General features: G+C 41.6%; 1 protein-coding gene across 1 annotated transcript in view; it reads left to right on the forward strand.

Moving 5' to 3' along the window:
- Positions 1-18,387, forward strand: part of MFAP3L (microfibril associated protein 3 like) — a 40,757-nt gene that overhangs the window by 14,287 nt on the left and 8,083 nt on the right. The window contains exons 2-3 of the mRNA XM_062213467.1: positions 9,268-9,305; positions 9,387-9,698. Coding sequence (XP_062069451.1) covers positions 9,268-9,305; positions 9,387-9,698 — 350 coding nt within the window. The remainder of the gene's footprint in view (positions 1-9,267; positions 9,306-9,386; positions 9,699-18,387) is intronic.

Raw genomic sequence — 18,387 nt, forward strand, 5'->3', positions numbered from 1 at the left:
TCTTACCTTTCTAGTCCCTAGTGTGCCTGGAAGGGTAATTTCTCAGTTATTGTGTGTTGATTTGAATTGACCTCCCCTGGATGCTTCTAAAAGTACCCCAGATGTGAGGCCATTCCATACTTTGATGTGATAGCATTTGCTGTCTGATTCGGATATTACCTTTGTCTAATCAGAGGCATCAAGGATCTGTGTACACATATAGACTCTAGAACATGTAGAAGGAAGGAGGGCCTATCTTTCTGAGATATGACTTTAGCCACTGAGACAAAACTTAATGGATTTATTGGTTAAATGATTTGATTCCAGGCTGCAGTAACTGCTATAGAAACATACCTGTCCTACAAATTTCTTGGTCATTAACCAGATTCCCATAGTCCATATTCAGAGACCACCTTAGCTCCTTAAAACTGTAGAATATGCTGGGTTCAGTACTGTGGCTCAGTGAGTTAAAGCCCCAGCCTGCAGTGCCAGCATCCTATATGGACACTGGTTCGAGTCCTGGCTGCTCCACTTCCAATCCAACTCCCTATTGATGGCCTGGGAAAGCAGTAGAAGATGGCCCAGGTGCTTGGGCTCCTGCACCTACGTGGGAGACCCAGAAGAAGCTCCTGGCTCCTGACTTTGGATCGGCTCAGTTCTGGTCACTGTGACCATTTGGAGAGTGAACCAGTAGACGGAAGACCTCTTTCTCTCTCTGTATCTACCTCTCTCTGTAATTCTGTCTTTCAAATAAATAAATCTTTTTTAAAAAGTTTAGTATATGCTGATCATGAAGAAATTAGGTGAGTCAGAATGGGTGATTGAGAATTTTAATGTTATAATTTTTCTCTAAAATGGCTTAAAACCACTTTTAAAATATGTTTTTAATAAACATTGTATGGATTTTATTTAATTTTAAATATGGGAAAGGAAGTTGCAGAATGTGTCCATAACTGACATGGCTTCAATTTGCTACCAGCCTTAAAGAGATAGTGTTAATGATTTAATGAATGTTATTCTCTTTCCAACTCATATGAATTTAATTTTCCACTTCTTGTTTCATGAGTAGAAATCTATTTTCAACCAGAGGCAGCTTTTGTGCCTTTGGTATCATTTGTGCACAGATCAAAATAGTGATGCATCTTAAGTAGATGCTGTGATAAAATCTCCTGTGTGACTATACAAATTTCTCATCATAATGGGTGGGAAAATGCCAGCACTAACACTGCCAAGAAAAAAACAATAACATGTCTTCATCCAGTTCAAAACACCCTTAAACAAGAGGGCCTTTTCCTCCCAGTTCCAGAAATGCATGGACAAAATAGTCTTGTTGATGATAGGTAGAGAAACAAGAAATAAAACTCAAAAAAGTGTTTTATTAAACATTTTTAGATAAAATACAATTGTTGAGAGGTAGGTACAGGGGACCATTAAAGAAGATACATTTGGTGTTTGCTAAATATTTTCTTTTGTTCTATTTATAGAAGGTAAAGTATTTTATGAAAGTTTTCCCAAAGGCCGTGTGCAAACACTTGAAGCTGCACAATTTGTTCATTGTAGCTTTTGTGTTAAAGCCTGGTTTTGAAATCTGTGGTCTTTGTTCTTGTATTTTGAAGGACTGCATTTTTAAGCTGCTGGATTATAATACTTATGGCCTACTCTTTAGTAGCTAAAATGTCTTTCACAATGTTAGAGTGCTATTAACTAACCTTTTTGTATTGCTGTCTAAGAGATCCTTGTCTAACATGCTAAAAAAGCTGCATTTATAGAATACATTCCCAAGATTCAGTTACATGATGTCTTGTGTTCTTGAGGTAATTACTCTTAAACAGTTACCAGTGGTTCTAAGTGTAGCTTCATATAGCAGGTATATAAGATTATGGGTGCCCAGTGTTAAGGAAACCCAACAGAACTATATGTGAGGGTTTCTGACCCCCAGGAGCACTCCTGAGAATTGGAAAGTTGTTTCCTCAACATAGAACAGGAAAGTGCAAGGATCATATGCCATGGAGAAGAGTGAGAAGTTTGGTACAACAGGAATTAGGTACTGCAGGAATTAGGGGAAGATTGGAAGACCTAGAACCTTGGTGAGCCCTGGAACTCACAGCAACAGGAAGGCAGAATCAGGGATGGATGCTGGGTAGGCATGCAACAAACACTGTCTGCAACACCTAGGCTGTCCAGTGCCCCTCGCACTATGAACCCCCAAGCCCATAGCACCCAGAGATCATACTGAAATTAACTCTCTCTCTTCCCAACCATATGAATGGATATGGCCTGTGTTTTTTTTATTTGTTTGTTGTTGTTGTTGTTGTTTGATTGATTGTTTGCTTTGGTTTTTATCAAAGAAGCAAACAGATATCTTCCCCTCATTTACCCTCTAAGTGCCCACAAGGCCAGTGCTAGGCCAGGTTAAAGCAGGGAACTTGGAACTCAATCCAGATCTCCTACATGGGTGACAGGGACCCAACCTCCTGAGCCATCACCTGCTGCCTTCCAGGGTACACATTAGCAGGAAGCTGGATTTGGGAGTGGAGCCAGGACTCCAACCCAGGCACTCTGATATGAGATGTGAACATCCCAAGCCCTCTCTTAACTCTTCAGCCAAACACCCACTCCTGGCCTGTGATTTGTTGAGCTTTGTAGAATTCCCCATTTCTTGAATCCCTGGCAGTGTGCCCAACACATAATAAATACATTTAAAAAAACTGAATGGAAAGAACGTGGTATGAGACACAGTGAATCCTTACTAAAACCACTAAGTTATTAGTGTTCACAAGTTCATTTATTTTCAGAAATAAGTTTTCATAGAGTTTCAGGGTAAAAGCACTCTGATGTCAATAACCTGTGAATTGTATATCGTGTTTTCTGCACCTTAGTAATTTTTCGGACTGGGAAAGGATGGGAGTGAGAATGGAGAAGAGGAGGAAATCAGTTTGCTGACTGAAATGCCTGCATTAAAACCAAAGTCCCTGCCTCTGTGTATCCTCAGGTCTCTAAGGGAGCTAGATGCAATTTCAGAACAGTTGCAATACTTCTGGCCCAAAGTGCCTGCTGACACTATTAAAATATAATAGCACAGCTGTCTCCCCTTCTTTATTCTTGCTGCCACAAACAATATGTTTGAAAGTAGAAACCAATGTGACTGGCCTCTGAAAACAGCTCTGGAGGTAACACATTTGAAAATTCGGTTTGATCTTCCATTTGTTGCATTCACTGTAGCTGTTGGAGGGGGGAGTTATAGTATATTTACTATGTATATTTATTAGAACCTGTCTCCTAGTGTGTCATTTATTTATTTATTTACTTATTTATTTAAAAGTCAGAGTTACACAGAGAGAGAAGGGGAGAGAGAGGGAGGGAGGGAGGGAGGGAGTGGGGAGAGAGAGAGAGAGAGAGAGAGAGAGAGATCTTCCATCCACTGGTTCACTCCCCAGTTGGCTGCAATGGCTGGAGCTGTGCTAATCCGAAGCCAGGAGCCAGGAGATTCTTCCAGGTCTCTCACGTGGGTATAGGGGCCTAAGGACTTGGGCCATCTTCTACTGCTTTCCCAGGCCATAGCAGAGAGCTGGATCAGAAGTGGAGCAGGCCAGGTCTCGAAATAGCACCCATATGGGATGCTGGCACTGCAGGTGGTGGCTTTACCTGTTATGCCACAGCACCGGCCTCTCCTACTATCTTTACTCTGACTCTCCCAAGATATTTAGTAGGGCGTCTGCTCTGACGTGGGCATCAGGGAGTCTAAGATGTATGACTCCAGCTCCTACTCTCAGATACTCACTGCAGCAAATGCCTAGATGGGCAGCTTGTGCCTTCTTGGACCGGGGTTCCTACAAAGGATCCCTGTGCTGAGAGTCACTTGTAATGACTTCTGGTGATGGCATGGCAGTCCGTAATGTATTAAATGAAACCACAGCCAAGGATTTCTGTTTTTTTAAGATTTATTTATTTGAAAGGCAGAGCTAAAAAAAAGAGAGAGAGAAAGAAAAAGAGATACTGGTTTATTCTTCAAATGGCCACAGTGGACAGGGCTGGGTCAGGCTGAAGCCAGGAGCCAAGAACTCCATCTGAGTACCTCATGTGGGTGGCAGGGGGCTAAGCACTTGGATCCACATCTGCTACCTTCGCATGCATAATAGCAGAGTGCTGGATTGTCAGCACTCAAACCAGTCTCATATGGTGTTGGCAGGCAGCAGTTTAACCCAGTGCACCACAATTGCTGGCCCCCAAATATGTCTCTTAAAATGCATAACTTAAAATATACTCAAGAAGCCCAGTTTGAAACAAGGGTATTTTATCCGTTATGCTAATTCTTGATCACCAAGACCAGCAATAGGTAAAAGCTTGGTGTACACGTGATTGTGAACCCTTATACTTGTACTGTGCTTAGTGAGTATTTAGCCAAAACAGCCAACTTAAGGGGTTAGAACTGGGGTCTTGGCCCAGTCTGTCTAAAACCCAAGCCCATGCTCTTAACTATTTTTTATTGAACGTAGGAGTTTTACAACCACCCTGATAAAAGGAACCACAAGGGTATTCAAGTAAAGAAAGGCAGTTGCAAAGTCACAGGAGGGCGTCAGTCACGTGCTGCAGCCTGCACTGCTCCTAGCCACAGGGGTTTGGCTGGCAGAGCAGTGTGCTGGCCTCTCCAGGGCAGGAAGGCCCTCCAGCCCTAAGGGGCATGTGGAAATCTACAACACCCCCGTGCTGAAGAAATATATGCCCTGAGGCTAATTAATCACCACCAGGTACCTCTTCAGTTTTATTGTATACAGAATTGGAATACTAATTTCTGCCTTTGGAGAAGTTCTTCATTCATCCAGCAGACAAATTCATTGAGCATCTAACATGTCAGGGGCAACTTCAGACACTGCAGATACAAAGATAAATGAGGCAGACAGTGTGGTCACTGTGGTATTGGTGTAAGGACAGGCATAATAGGTCAGTGGAACAGAATAAAACAGTTTAGACATAGCCCCACACACATGCGATTGTTTTCAAGAAAGTCATCCATTGGAGAAAAGATGGTTTTTCTTACAGAGGGTGCTGAATCCCCTGGACATATATATGAGGATTGGACCTTCACCCTTTTGTATACACAAAAATAACTGGAATAGGTCAGTGTGAAAACTGAAACTGGGAAGGAGTACAAGGAAACTCTTGGTAGCAATGGATATCTTCTGTATCTTGTTTATTGTGGTAGTTCCACAGGTGTATAGACTTGTCAAAACTCACAAACATGTGTACCTACAATGGGCACATTTTATTGTGTGTAAATTATACCACAGAAAGTCAGTTTTTAAAAGGAAATTATATCCTGTCACTCCCTTGCTTAAAAATGTCAAATGGGGGCTGGCGCTGTGGTGTAGTGGGTAAAGCCGCCGCCTGCAGTGCCGGCATCCCATATGGGTGCCAAGTCCCGGCTGCTCCACTTTTGATACAGCTCTCTGCTGTGGCCTGGGAAAGCAGTAGAAGATGGCCCAAGTTCTTGGGCCCCTGCACCCACGTGAGAGACCCAGAAGAAGCTCCTGGCTCCTGGCTTCAGATCAGCGCAGCTCCAGCCATTGTGGCCAACTGGGAGGTGAACTAGTGGATGGAAGACCTCTCTCTCTCTCTGTGTAATCTTTCAAATAAAAATAAATGTTTAAAAAAAATGTCAAATGAACATTAGATTAAGATACAAACTTCTTACTCTAGTCTAGGTGACTTGGGCTTGCATCTCTGACCCATCCTATAATTCCTCTACCCTTGCTTTCTTGCCCTGGTGGGCATTCATGGGCTGGTTTGCTTTTGTTTTCCTAGAGTACTCTTCTTTCAGCTGTCATATAGCTCAGGGCCATGAACACTGAAGGAGGACCGAAGTCCTCCCTGACTGCCTAACTCAGTAATGAGCACATTATGGTGTGTATTTTCAGTATGTATTTTTAAAAGATTTATTTATCTGAAAGAGTTAGAGAGAGAGAGAGAGAGAGGTCTTTCATCTGCTGGTTCATTCTCCAAGTGACTGCAGTGGTCAGGACTGAGCCAAGAACTCTATCCGGGTCTCACACATGTGTGGTGGGGGCCCAAACACTTGGGCCTTATCTTCTGTTTTTCCCAGGCCATTATCAGGGAGCTGGGATGGGAGTGGAGCAGACAGTACTTGAGCCAATATCCATATGGGATGTTGGGGTCACAGGCAGTGGCTTTAACCACCACACCACAACGCCATCCCCTATAGCATCATCACTACTGAAATTCGTATTTATACATGTAGTTATTTACTGTGTGCTCGTGCCTTTGAGAACATAAATTCCACATAACATTAAAGATTCTGTATCTCTAGGATTCAGAATAATGTCTATCCAATAAGAGATATTCACTAGATATTTTGAAAGAATAAAAAGGTAAGGAATTCATATCTTATAACATAGGCAGTAGAGACATTGAAGGTTGCTAAGTAAAGGAATGGCACTGCATAATTTGAGTTGTAGAATGGAAAGCTCTACCAGTGGTGTCTGGAACTGGAGTAAGACTGAAGGCAGGCAATCGTGTGGAATCTACCACATGATTTCTAGTAAGAAAATAAGGAGATCCAAACTGAGACTCATTGAGAGAAGACAGCAGGATGGAGTAGCGCCAAGCAGTGTTTAAGAGTGGAGTTGTTTGTAGTCAACAACATGTAATTCTTGGTGTTTTGAGGGCATGAGGGCAATAGTTGGATTGAGAAAGGTGCTGCTCTGAACTGAACTAAATGCTCTGAGAAATGCTGCGTGTTAACAGATAAGAAAATGAGTCAGGTTTGGGAATGTTAAATTTGAGTTACCGGAAATAAGCAGGTAAGATCCCTGCATGCCATACTGAAGTACCCGTGTTCAATTCCCAGCTCTGCTCCAGACTTCAGTTTTCTGCCAGTGCAGACTCTGGGAGGCAGTAGTGATGGCTCAACTCACTGGGTTTCTACCACCCATGTAGGAGACCTGGATAAGTTCCCAACTGCTAGCAATGGCCTGTCCCAGCTCTGGCCATTGCAAGCATCTGGGGAATGAACCAGGGGGTATGAACTCTATCTATCTACTTCTGTCTTTCTGCCTCTCAAATAAATAAATAAAATGTAAAATTTGAGTTACCTGTAAAAAATCCAGGTAAAAATGTCCAATGGACATTTCAGGAAAGAGTCAGGACTGAGGACATGGGTTTGGGAGTTATTAGGTATGGTGGCAATAAAGCCATGGCAGTAGAGCTGTGTGTTAGAAGACAAGAGGGCCAATATTGACTCCCCAGCAGTTAACTAACTTTTAAGGAGTAGAAAGCAAAAGAGGAGTTACTAAGGAATAATGAAAACAATTAGGAGGAACCAAGTTGGGAAGCTGTGGAGAATTTTGAGAAAGAATGCCAATAGTAGCCATTATAGAGATTTGGTAAAAGACTAAAAATTTGGCAACTAGGAGAACTGGTTCCTTGAGCAAGAGCTGTTCCAGGAAGGAGCAAATCAAATTCAAAATGTAGCTGTTTGAGGAATTGAGGAAAAAATGTAGGTTGCTTTTCTCAAGGTAGGAAGATGTATAGAAGGAATTCATGCTTACAAGCCTTAGCAGATGAACATTGGCTTTTGTTTTGTGTTTGAGAAGGTAGGATACCACAGGGCCAAAATGGTTGGCTTGAAAGCTGAAGATGGGGGCTGTTGCTGTGGCACAGTGGGTTAAAGCCCCGACCTGCAGTGCCAACATCCCATATGGGTGCCAGTTCAAAGTGCTGGCTGCTCCACTTCTGATTCAACTCCATGCTATTGTGCCTGGGAAAGCAGCAGAGGATGGTCCAAGTCCCTGGACCCCTGCACTCATGTGGGAGACTCAGAAAAAGCTCCTGGCTCCTGGCTTTGGATTGGCTTAGCTCTGGCCATTGTGGCCATTTGGAGAGTGAATCAGTGGATGGAAGACTGACTCTCTCTCTCTCTCTCTCTCTTCCTCCCCTGCTCCCCCTCCCCCCTCTACTTCTCTGTAACTCTGTCTTTCAAATAAATAAAATAAATCTTTAAAAAAAAAATAAAGCTGAAGATGTCTATAAGTATTGTGGGAAGAGGATACTGAACGTTCTAAGCCCTGATAAAACAGACTGTCAGATGTCACTGATGGCCTGGCAAGGATTGGAGATTGTTTGTTTATTTTGGCAAGAACTGCACAATTGTTATCATTTCCAAAGTAGTGCTGCTGTATCCTGGGTATAGGGGCCAGGATGACAAAGGGTTGGCATGATCAGGTTTTATATTGGCAAAGTAATTGTGGCATAGATAAGGGATGAAGTTATTGGGGTTTGAAGTTTGCATGTCTGGGTCTCAACTTAGAAATAAATTTTGCAGGTCAGCAGTAGTGGGGGATATAGACAGATTGAAAGATGTAGAAGAGCTAAAAATCCCAGTGAGGGGAGTAAGAAATCTGGAAGAATGGTTAGTAGAAGTTAAAAGATGGTTTGCTTAGAACTGCGCAATTGCTTGGAACTTTAGAATTTAGAATTTGGAGAAGTGAAAGGCCCTTGTTGTAGCCAAGGATTAGTGGGTAAAATGGAGGGTAGAAGAATAGAGGAAGGTTAGACCTTTGAACATGGAAGTAACAGCCACTTATATGCTACCCCCTACCTACTGATCTTTTTTCTCCAGCCTCTGGGAGTTAGATGAAGACTGAACCCAGGGAATTCAGTGAGTGATCAAGAATCAGTAGATGCCAGTAACACAGAGTGCAGACAGCAAGATGGGATGGAGCTCAAAGGAGCACAGGCACTGGCATAAGGGGGAAGGAGTATCCCAGAAGCCTTAGTGGAGTTACAAGAATGCCAGCATGACTCTGATGAAATCCTTCCAAACGCTGGCAGAGCCCAAGCTCTGACCCCTGGAATAAATGGGAGGTCATACTTACTGGAATAAAAGTGGTTAAGGAACACATGAGGTGAACAGTCAGGTCATTTCCAGTGAAAACAGGTGAGGGGGTGGAAAGAGTCCTTGTGATACTAAAGGAAAGAAGCCTGAAATGATTTTTTAACTCAGTGAAGTAATGTGATATGAAATAAATTCAGGCTAAGAAATGTATTTGTTCCCACTAAGAGTCCTATGTTCTAATGGCAAAAATAACAAAATTACATTGTTAAGACTTCTGTGAAAAACATAATTTAACTTTTGGAACATCTTCTGAATGTGTGTTTTAAAATTATATAGGTCTATATTTTACCTGGATTGCTAACTTTGTAAATATGAGTAGTATTTTTAAAAGTATGAATGCTAATATTTATGTATGTATGGCTTTTCTTTCTTAACAGATTCTTAATCAAGTACCAGCTCTGTGGATCCAGGACAGGTTCGTCCCATGGCCTGCTCTGAACAGTGTGTTGTCTAGTAGAAGATTCCATTGGCAAATCATCTCTCTATTGCCTTACAGAGCAAGCTAAGAAGATGGGTCGATTGAAGAGCCATCTGAAAGTGTGCTTTCTACCTTCTGTGCCCTTTTTAATCTTAGTATCCACTCTAGCCACTGCTAGGAGTGTGACAAACAGCACTTTAAATGGCACTGACATGGTCTTGGGCTCTGTGCCCGTAATCATGGCCAGAACTGACCATATCATAGTCAAGGAAGGGAACAGTGCCTTGATTAACTGTAGCGTTTATGGCGTCCCTGACCCGCAATTCAAGTGGTATAATTCCATGGGCAAGCTGCTGAAAGAAGAAGAAGATGAGAAGGAAAGAGGAGGAGGTAGGCCTTAACGTCGAATGTCATAAAATGGAAACACAGGCTTGAGAGTCAGCACCTACCATGTTAGTTGTTCTTATGCAGGTCATCTAATGATCTCATTTTGTCTCTGTTTTACAAAGGCAGAAGACAGACTAAACTTTCAAGGCTCAAAGTATTAATTCGTTTTTTGTTTTTTTTTTTTTTTCCCACTCATTGAATCAGAAGACAAAGGGCAAATGTTGAATTCTTTTAAAAGGCCTCTTGGAAATTTACAATGTAATGCATTCAGATCTTTATAGAGACATATGTAAAATGGATTTTCCTTAAGTATATGTTCCATTTACGAGGCAGTTTTGTTTTCTTCCATGGAGATGGCTCAAATAAACAATATAGCAGTTGTTGGAAAATGTCAGTTGAATTCATTGACTGTGAATTTAAAGACCACACTTGTTAAAAGAAGTCCACCCCAGCTTTAAACTCCTGGGGTCATTCTGTGCTCCTGGAGACCTGGCTGCAGTCTCTAGACTAAGGCTAAGAGGGAGAGTGGATGCAATAGTCAGAGATGACACATGGCAGTAGGAGAATGCTCGGTTTTTAATGAATGAGTTTCTGACCAAACAGTGTGAATCACCTTTATAAGCAGTGCATTTACTTCAGGGATGACTCCAGCCGGAGACAGGATTGGGTCACTGGGAATCAGTAGACTTTTTATTTTAGATGTGAGAAGTAATTGTCTGAAAACCCGAGGCTGATCTGATTGACCTGAAGGAGTTAATCTACTTTCTCAGCATGTACATGGTGATAAAGTGGGGACTGGCTGTGGGGGAGTAAAGAGACTATTGTTCTGAGGTAGCAGCTTATTAATTTCTTTCATTCATGTTGCACTCCCCGTTCTATAACCCTTTAACCAATGAACAGACCCCAGAGGACTTTCTGCTCCAGGAAAACCTACATTTTTAATCTCTTTCCTTCATTTTATCTTAATTGCTTTGAAAAAGAATAGAGGCTAATGCCTTATAACTTCCTCTGGAACTGAGTGAGTGAAATTTTATTGCAATTACATCTTTCTGGTTCACAGCTGTATTCCTAGTGGTCAGCCTGCTGGAAGTCCAGCTTACTTTTAATGTGCCGTTGACTGTGGTGCTATCACGTAGGTTCCTTTTGATCAGCCATTCAAGGTTGCACAGCAGAATAAAGCTTCTTCCCATAATTCGAAATATTATCCATTATCAATCATCTGCATGTGTAACCTGGGAGGGTGAAACTCCTTTCCCACCAAGTAAAGTTGTAAAACCATAGGAATTTTAAATTAGAAGGCATCATAGAAACATTATGGCCCAAATACCTTTTTTACTGACATTGGCCCAAGTTTCTGCTGTTACTAAGTGGCAGTGACTAGAACCTTCATGCTGACTGTGGAAAGATGAGGGATCACCACCCCTAGCCCATGGGCAGGTTTCCATTCCTGCAGCCCCTTCTTCCACAACTTCAAGTCAAAAGGAAAAGACATCACTCTTGTGAAGGGACTAGTAACCATGGTAACATATACACACTCGGGCCCCAGTACCTTATCATTCTTTCTACAGGGCTGGGCCAACTGCTAGGGGATCAGGGTGGCTGAATTGAGGAGAATGATGCCAGACCTGAACCTCGCTTTCACAAGGATTCTGAAATGCAGGTTACCCCTGGATATTAGAGTTGGGGCTGGCGCACTGAACCTTTGATTCCTAGGGAGAAGAAAGCCATTTGTACAGCATAGTGTTGAGGCTTGAATCTCAGTACCAGCATTTTGAGTATTGTCCCAAAGTGGTACCTTCAGAGATATAGGTGATGTCTTAATTGAAAAGACCCTTGTAACTACTGACTCAGTCTAGGCGAGTGGACTCTGTACCTTCTTTATCTGTGTATTGAGGGAGTTGATAGATGGGAGTCACATTTGGATCAGTTTTGTTTTGGGTGCTTAGGTGGTCTATAGCAGTAGCCTATCAGTAAACCCTAGTGAGTGTGAGGAAAGCACAGAAAATGGCTCATCAGAATGTAGCACTCTCATTTTATTTGCAGCCAGTAGCCTCGCTGATAAATCAGCTATTTTAAATCTCATAAGGAAGATGCATTTTAGATTTTTAAAAAGAACTCATGATACTAGTACTTGATGTTCCAGCTCAGCCTCTGTAATTACAATGCATAATAATAGTAATTTCAGGGAGCAAATAACATGGGATAATATACAAAGCATTATACCTAACAACCAGGCCCTACATAGAAAATAGCAGAAATGAGAGATTCATCATCATAAAAGATTAGAATTTTTTCTGCTGCAGTGGCTTTTTAGAAAACCCAGAGTTCTTAACTTTTCATTTCTAATGGGGAAAATGCTCACAACATGGACATCGATTTCATTTTCAGGCTGATAAGCTAGAAGTTTAAATGAAGCAGTGTTTCATTTATAACTAAAGGGAAGTGACTGAATGTAGTTGAAAAATGGTGCTAATATCCAAGAATTTTACCTAGGTACACCAGGACCATTATTAAAATCAAATAACAAAATTAAGATCATTAACAACTACTGCCATTTACTAAGCACCTGTACCAGGCAACTAATTTCTAATTTCCATAATAAGCATGGCAAAGAGATGATTAATCCTCATGGTTACAGAAGAAAAACAAGGTGATTGGAGAGGATGTTACGACACCAGAGTGTGACCAGCTGATCTTTAGTGTCCTGCCATGCCCAGAGAGCCTATGCAAATTGGTTAGGTCTTGGTAGGTGAAAAATGTTGAAGAGCATCCTGAGAATGTAGGAAGAATTCTTGGATGGAAGAGGCACTGTGGCCCCAACAGCAAAGACAAAGAGCGTTGGGTTCTGTGCTATAATGTGTGTGTATGTGTGTGTATGTGTTTAGACGTGTGTGTACATGGCATTTCATATACACAGATGTATTCAGAATCATCATGAGCTGTTCTGGCTGTAGTCTGTCATCTGCTTTGTGATTATCTAGAAAAGGAACAATTTCATTTTTTGTCTCTGCTGAAAAAGTGAGATAACTATGATTCATGCCAGCCCCGCCAATCCTAGAATGAATAGGGTGCTTTCCTGTCCTTGGCAGGAACCACAGCTGGTTTCCTTGGCTTTCCTAATGCTTGTCACTTCAATTCCTCAGGACCAGAAGAAGCTAATGTGTCATCTGTATCTGGGGGATTTCTTTTGGAAGTTCACCAAAGCACCTGCTTAGGGTGGTCTACTAACCATATTACAGAAATAACTCAGAATTCGAATAACACAAATAACCATAAATTACCAAGAAATGTGCTATTTTCAGGTTTCATTGAGTAGAAATGTAGAGTTGCCAGGATGTATTATGAAAAAGTCCCAATTATTTCAGGTACCAATTATCCAGTGTATTTCTCTCTGTAAAACAGAGAAAATCCTTTTTTTCTACTAAGTAGAGTTGTGCATCTTGAATAAACTATTATGTATTAAATATTTACCAGAGGACCTGGAATCCACCAAAGTCTCAAATAAATGGCAACTGCTATTATTGTTGTTAATATTGTCCTATATGCTCTCAGCAATAGACTCCAAATGCTTAAATCCCTGTTCCTTTAGGCAGTGTGTTATTGAACAGAAGGAAATGGTTTCAGAGTGATTTGTAATTCTCTATTTCAGTTTCTCAACCTTTAAAAAATTCAGTAAATACAGAAAAGCTTATATCCCTTAAATGTTGTTTGAAATTTCAAAATACTCATATGACTGCTATGATTGCAGTTTGGAATTCTGCCCTCCATCAAAGGTCTACCTTTCTCAACGTATCACTTTTGTGTACAAAGGGATCTTTGATGCCCAATATGATTCTACCTCTGAAAAAGCAATGTATGCAGAAATCACAAAATACATTATGCACAGGATGAATTGCACATTTGCCTAACCCAGTGAGTCTCAAGTGGGAGCCATTTTCTTCCTAGAGAACATGTGGCAAAGTCTGGAGACCTTTTCCATTGTGATAACAGGGCATGGGGAAGAGATCTTCAGTTGTGATAACAGGACAGGGGGAGGGAGTGTGGGTGGGAGAGGAGGGAGTTATGCTGTTGGCATCTAGTGAGTAGAGGATGCTAAATAGCTAAATAGCCTATAGTGCACAAAACAGGTCCTATCACAAAGAACTGTCCATCCCAAATGTCTGTAGTGCCAAATCTGAGAAGCTCTGTTCTATGGCCAACTGAAGATCATTCCTGAGTCAGGTATTTGAACACACGATGCATTTTCCCATAAAAGGGGTTTGATTTATGGTACTTAGGTTCACCACTGAGCTGTATCATGGGCTACCCTGGTAACCACCATTTGTTTGTTTCTTTAGTGAGTTTGGTGCACCAGTGGGATATGAACCCAGAAAACTTTAGTCTTATTGGTGAAAAAACCCCTGCAGATCTGTCTCAGATAAGGATGACACTGGGATTCCCAAAATGGAAGTTCCTTGTAGGATCTGCATATAGGGGGCTCTTGTTTTAGAAGACCTAGCTACTCAGACATGACTGTTGGTAGCCTGCATGGAATTACTTGCTTGGCATTTTTTTAAAATGAAGATTACTAGCCAGAGGATGAGATGTTTCCTTTTCTGGGATATAAAAAGACAGTGGGTTCCCTTCAGATATGATTACCTTTAAACAGAACTGCAGGTTCTGAACAACAAATTCTGTCCACCTCTACCTTCCTGAGCTGAAAGCTGAGCTGAGCCTGTGTTATCCCAGGCCACCTTTGCTCCACATGATGTAGGAAATAACTTGTTAAAGCTGCCCTTATAATCTCTTCTTGGGAGGCTTGGAGGGTGAGGGGCAGCACAGGAGCCCTTGCGGCTTGTGGTGTTGATAAACTGATTCTTTGCAATAGCTTCAGGGACCCATCTCTACTGCAAAGGCCTCCTAACAGGTGCACCCTACAGTGCTAAATTTGTTTTCAATTTTGTCTTGTAAAAAGGCATGGATCCTTTCTCTTTAGTGGCCTATATTTCAAGTAGTAGAAAATATGCACTACATTCATACACACACACGCACACAATTTTATGCTTATTTCTAAAGTCCCAATTCAGTGTGATACTCATTCAAGTGAATGTTGTACTTCATTGGTGTCTGAATCAACATTTGTTGGGACTCTGCCACCTGAATATTTTTATTTAAGTTGGTCTCAACCCCACTCCCAAGTGGAATGTGGGGGAGTTTCCTTTTCCCCATCTTCTCAGCAATATAACATATACTCAGTACTCCATCCTCCCCTCCATGTATTTTGCCAATCTGAAAGGTGAAAAGGCTATATCCTTAAAAATTTATTTAATCTCCTTACATCAAATTGTAATTTAATCCTGATTTCTTTTATGTTTTTCATTCATTTCTGTGAATCACCTAGTCACATCCTTTTTCCATTTTTAAAAAATATTTATTTATTTATTTATTTGGAAATCAGAGTTATAGAGAGAAAGAGATCTTCCATCTGCTCAAATGTTCATTGCTCAAATGGCCGCAATGGCTGGAGTGGGGCTGAGCCAAAGCCAGGAGCTTCTTCCAGGTCTCCCACATGAGTGAAGGGGCCCAAGCATTGGGGCCATCTTCCGCTGCTTTCCCAGGCACATTAGCAGGGAGCTTGATCAGAAGTGGAGCAGAGTGGAACTCAAATGGATGCCCATATGGGATGCCATCATTGCAGGCAGCAGCTTAACCCTCTATACCACAATACCAGCCTCTCTTTTATCCATTTTTTCTTTTGCGTTGCTTGTCTTGACTTGCTTGATGTATAGGATTTCTTGGGGGAACCCTGATCCTTCAAATATTTTTATTTTCATTTTATTTAAAGAACCAAGAGACAAAGAGATCTCCCATCTACTGGCTCACTCCCAGAACTCAGTTCAGTCTCCCATGTGAGTGGCAGAGCCCAAGTACTGCGCCATCACTTGCTGCCTCCCAGGGTCCGCATTAGCAGAAAGCTGGAATAAGAATCAGAGCTGGGACATGAACCCGGGCACTCTAATATGGGATGCAAATGTCCCCAGAGGTGTCTTAACTGCTACACCGAACAACTACCTCTCCTTCACAGCCTTTGAGATTCTTGAAATGTTTTTAAAAGGCTTTCTTCTTTCAAGATTATAAAAATATTTTTGTATCCTCTAAATTTTATACTTTAATTTTACATTTAGATCTTCAGAGTACTTGGAATTTATGTCTATGTATTATAAAGTAGGATATTACCTTTATTCTCCATCAGGTATCTAATCAATTATCCCAGGAGTCTTTCCCCACCACTGATGTGAAATGCTGTCTCCCTCATTTTTAAAACCCCTATGCTCAGTTCTGCTGATTTAATCAGGGGTCCATGAGTGGGATGGAAGGCTGGTGTCTGAAGTGGGCTAAGGAAGTGCTGAGTGGGGAGGAAGGAAGGCCTTCCAGGCGGAGGGGAAGCACAGGGAGAGGTCCTGTGGCGTAAGAAGTGAAGTAAGGCAAGTCTGTCTGTCATGCAAAATGAGGTTCTGAGTGAGGGGCCTCTCGGCCTCCCATGGGATGTACAGGAAGCTTTTGTGAATGTTGAGGCCCTTCCATAACAGACAAACTGACCTGGTTTTGTACCCTGCTTCTCTAGGAAACCCTTCCTTGCTGTCTCCCCACCCGCACCACGTGCCGTCACACTTGCCACAGGACACTGTAGCTGTCTGACAGTCTGTCCCTCTGTCGGGACTGGATGTTTTTTGCAGTCAGCTTCCTGTCGTACTCATCTTTGTATTCTCATCGTCTAGCATGGCATCTGGTGCAAAGACAGTTTGTTCAAGGGTATTTGTTCACTGAATGAGTGAACAAGATCAAAAAGGTCCCTGCCCTTCTAAAAATGTCAGCTTTGTTGTGTAGCACAGCCCATGCGCTGCAGTACAGCTAAGAAACAACAGCTGTTTTATCGCTACCGTCCTCGGCCTCACATGAAGATTTTCACTTAGGATTCTTGTGTCTGGAGCTTCTTGGGGAAGACAGCGGCAGGTTTCTGGGCACTCCTGTCTCCAGGAGACCTGCGGCAGCCCTTCTCCTGCGCGTGTTATACCTCACGTGTATATACCACCTGATAGGACAGCAGTGAGAAGAGAGGATGGAGAGATGGATTTCCGGGGGGAGGGGGAACACAAGCTGAGCAAAACACAGAAAAGGAGCAAGGGAACCAGTGTGAAGAGTGTTAAGGAAACACTTTATGCGTGACTTTTTGTATTATTTTCAGAATGGAATGTTAAAACATCTGCGCTCTTTTACTTCCTCCAGAACCATTGCATGGAGAACTGACTGACTTGGCATCAGTTGCTGACATTTTAAGTTTTCATTTGTGCTGAAGTGAAACAGCTTCATGAGAATTCAGTGCATTAGTTCGGCTTTTCCATTTGGTTTAAAATACACATGTGAACAATGTCATGTGTACCTGCTTCATGTAGCATGGGAGATTTCTTGTGATGGTCACTGAGGGGATTTTTATTTTTTTAACTTCTGGCAGTGAATGTCAGGACCCTTTCCAGAATGAGTTGCAGGGCAAGGTGTCGGTAGACCAAGCTGAAGGGTAATGTGCAGCACAGAGACTGCTCTCAAGATGTTCCTGGCTGGCTACACGGAGATTCTTCTTGAGCCTGGACCCAACTGATGTGGGAAGACCTCTAAAACACAGTTGTGCCATATTCATAGTTTTCAGAGCTGTAGGTATTACTAAACTATGCAGAAACCTATTTTTCAGTTAATTAAAGGAGAAGAGGCTTAGAGGAGATATTTGGGGTCATAGTTCTCAGGAAAAAATGAATGTATCAGGCTTTAAAAAGGAGAAAGAGACATATGTAACCTTTGAGGTCAGAGCTTCAGTTCTCCTGACGTTACAGTCCTTGGAAATGCATGTGTGTGTTTTGTGTGTATGTTTAGGCTTCAGTACACTTGAACTTGCTTTGTGGTCTGGTAATAAGAGTGTTTAATCCAGGTCACATATTCATTTTACCAAATCACACCTGAGCAGAATCCCAAGTGGCATTAATATCACCTTAATCCATAAAATAAATATTTTTTTCAAGAGAAGTGCAGTAAAGAACTGAAAACTCAAGAGATGTTTTAGTGTCTCTATCCTAGATTGGAAGTAGGAAATCTTATTTACCTAGGTGTTAGTGATAACTGTTTTAGGATCTTAATATATCTATTCATATTAGTCATGGGTTGTAGTTAAGGCAAAACAATAACTTTACACATACATGGCTGAGCTTCTCAAACTCTAAGAGCAGATAAGATTAAATGTTGGGTAAAGTATATAAAAGAGGGTACTCTAAGGACCCACTGTCATGGGCTGAAAATCAGAAGACACTCCTAAGTAATAATTTATCTGCTAGACATCTCACACTTTGCCCCAATATGAACCACACATATCACCTAATTGGATTGTATTTCATTCCAAACTATGCCTTTTTAACAAAGTGACAAGAAACCTTTGAAGTGTCTACCAGTTGTCTGAATTTAATTACTTGGTTCCAGGTTAGATAAGTACATGTTAGTAGACAATTATAAGCACTGAAAATAGCTATCAAGTTCAAGTTCAGGAACATTTAAAAATATTCACTAGAAAAAAGTATTAGCATGTTGTCACTGGTATATATTTCTACACTTTATTTTTCTAGAATGACCAGAATCAATCATCAGTAAAATGGCTACTTCGGTGTGGGGA

This window comes from Lepus europaeus, chromosome 16 (genome assembly GCF_033115175.1).
Source record: "Lepus europaeus isolate LE1 chromosome 16, mLepTim1.pri, whole genome shotgun sequence".
Classification (NCBI taxonomy): Eukaryota; Metazoa; Chordata; class Mammalia; order Lagomorpha; family Leporidae; genus Lepus; species Lepus europaeus.